This window comes from Geospiza fortis, unplaced genomic scaffold, assembly GCF_000277835.1.
Source record: "Geospiza fortis unplaced genomic scaffold, GeoFor_1.0 scaffold427, whole genome shotgun sequence".
NCBI lineage: Eukaryota > Metazoa > Chordata > Aves > Passeriformes > Thraupidae > Geospiza > Geospiza fortis.
The window spans coordinates 5,697-7,052 of NW_005054853.1; the positions used below are offsets into that span (position 1 = coordinate 5,697).

Below are 1,356 nucleotides of genomic sequence, written 5' to 3' on the forward strand. Positions count from 1 at the left end.
CGTGTGGGGGACGGGCTGGCCACTGACAGTGGCACCGTTGGGGACAGGCTGGCCACTGACAGTGGCACCCCTCCTGGCAGGGACTGTCCCTCCAGGGACAGTGGCACTCCTGGGGACAGGCTGGTCCCTGGCAGTGCCACTGTCCCCGTCAGGGACAGCCTATCCAGGGGCACTGCCACCATCGTGGACACGCCTGTCACCGGCAGTGCCACCGTCCCTGTGGGTGACAGCCCCTTCTGGGCCCGTGGCACCGCTGGGGACAGCGCGGGGGGCGGCAGTGCCACCCTCCCCGTCAGGGACTGCCCCTCGCGGGGCACCGCCGCCATCGTGGACGCGCTGGTGACCCTGAGTGGCACCGTGGTGGACAGGAGGATCCTGGGCAGTGTCACCGTCCCCGTCAGGGCCAGCCTGGCCCGGGGCACTGCCACCATCGTGGACACGCCCGTCTTTGTCAGCGCCACCGTCCTCGTTGGGGACTCCATCCCCAGGGTCACCGCCACCATCGTGGAGTCCAGGGTGCCCGGCCATGCCATCCTGCCCCTCGGGGACACGCTGGCCTGTGGCACTGCCACCGTCCCTGTCAGGGAGTGCCCGTCCGGGGACGGTGCCACCGTCCCTGTGAGTGAGAGCCCGTCTGGGGACAGCGCCACCGTCCCTGGTGGGGACAGGCCGGGCAGGGGCAGTGCCACCCTTGGGGACAGCAGGCACGTCACTGCCAGTCCCCCCAGCATGGACACACCGGTCGGTGGCAGTGCCACCATCCCTGTCAGGGAGTGCCCGTCCAGGGGCAGTGCCACCCTTGGGGACAGCAGGCACGTCACTGCCAGTCCCCCCAGCATGGACACACCGGTCGGTGGCAGTGCCACCATCCCTGTCAGAGACTGCCCATCCAGGAGCAGTGCCACCCCTGGGGACAGGCCCGTCCCTCCTGTCCGTGTCAGTGTCATCAGGGATGGCAGGACGGGCACCAGAGTGGCACCGGCGGCCCTGGCACAGCGGGGTCACAGCCGGGCCGGGTCCCCCCTCGGGGACACGCAGGGACACACGAGGGCGGGCACAGGGATGGGGTCCCCTGCGTCACACCAGTAAAAACCAGTAAAAACCAGTAAAAACCAATCACTGCCGTGCGGCTGTGTGTCTGTGAGCCCGGGCACCGGGAGGGGACATGGACACTGGGGAGGGGACACTGGGAGCGGGGAGGGGACACGGGCACTGGGAGGGGACACGGGCACGGGGAGGGGACACGGGGAGCCGGGAGGGGACACTGGGAGCGGGGAGAGGACACTGGGAGCGGGGAGGGGACACTGGCACTGAGAAGGGGACACTGGGAGCCGGGAGGGGGCGGGCCGCAGTGGA

The 1,356-nt window shown here is 70.1% G+C and overlaps 1 protein-coding gene across 1 annotated transcript in view; it reads left to right on the forward strand.

The window, feature by feature from the left end:
- PI4KB (phosphatidylinositol 4-kinase beta) overlaps positions 1-1,356 on the forward strand; it is a gene marked incomplete at its 5' end in the record, with an annotated part of 26,098 nt that overhangs the window by 4,277 nt on the left and 20,465 nt on the right. Inside the window, one exon of the mRNA XM_031065544.1 lies at positions 135-849. Within this exon, the coding sequence (XP_030921404.1) occupies positions 135-849 (715 nt within the window). The remainder of the gene's footprint in view (positions 1-134; positions 850-1,356) is intronic.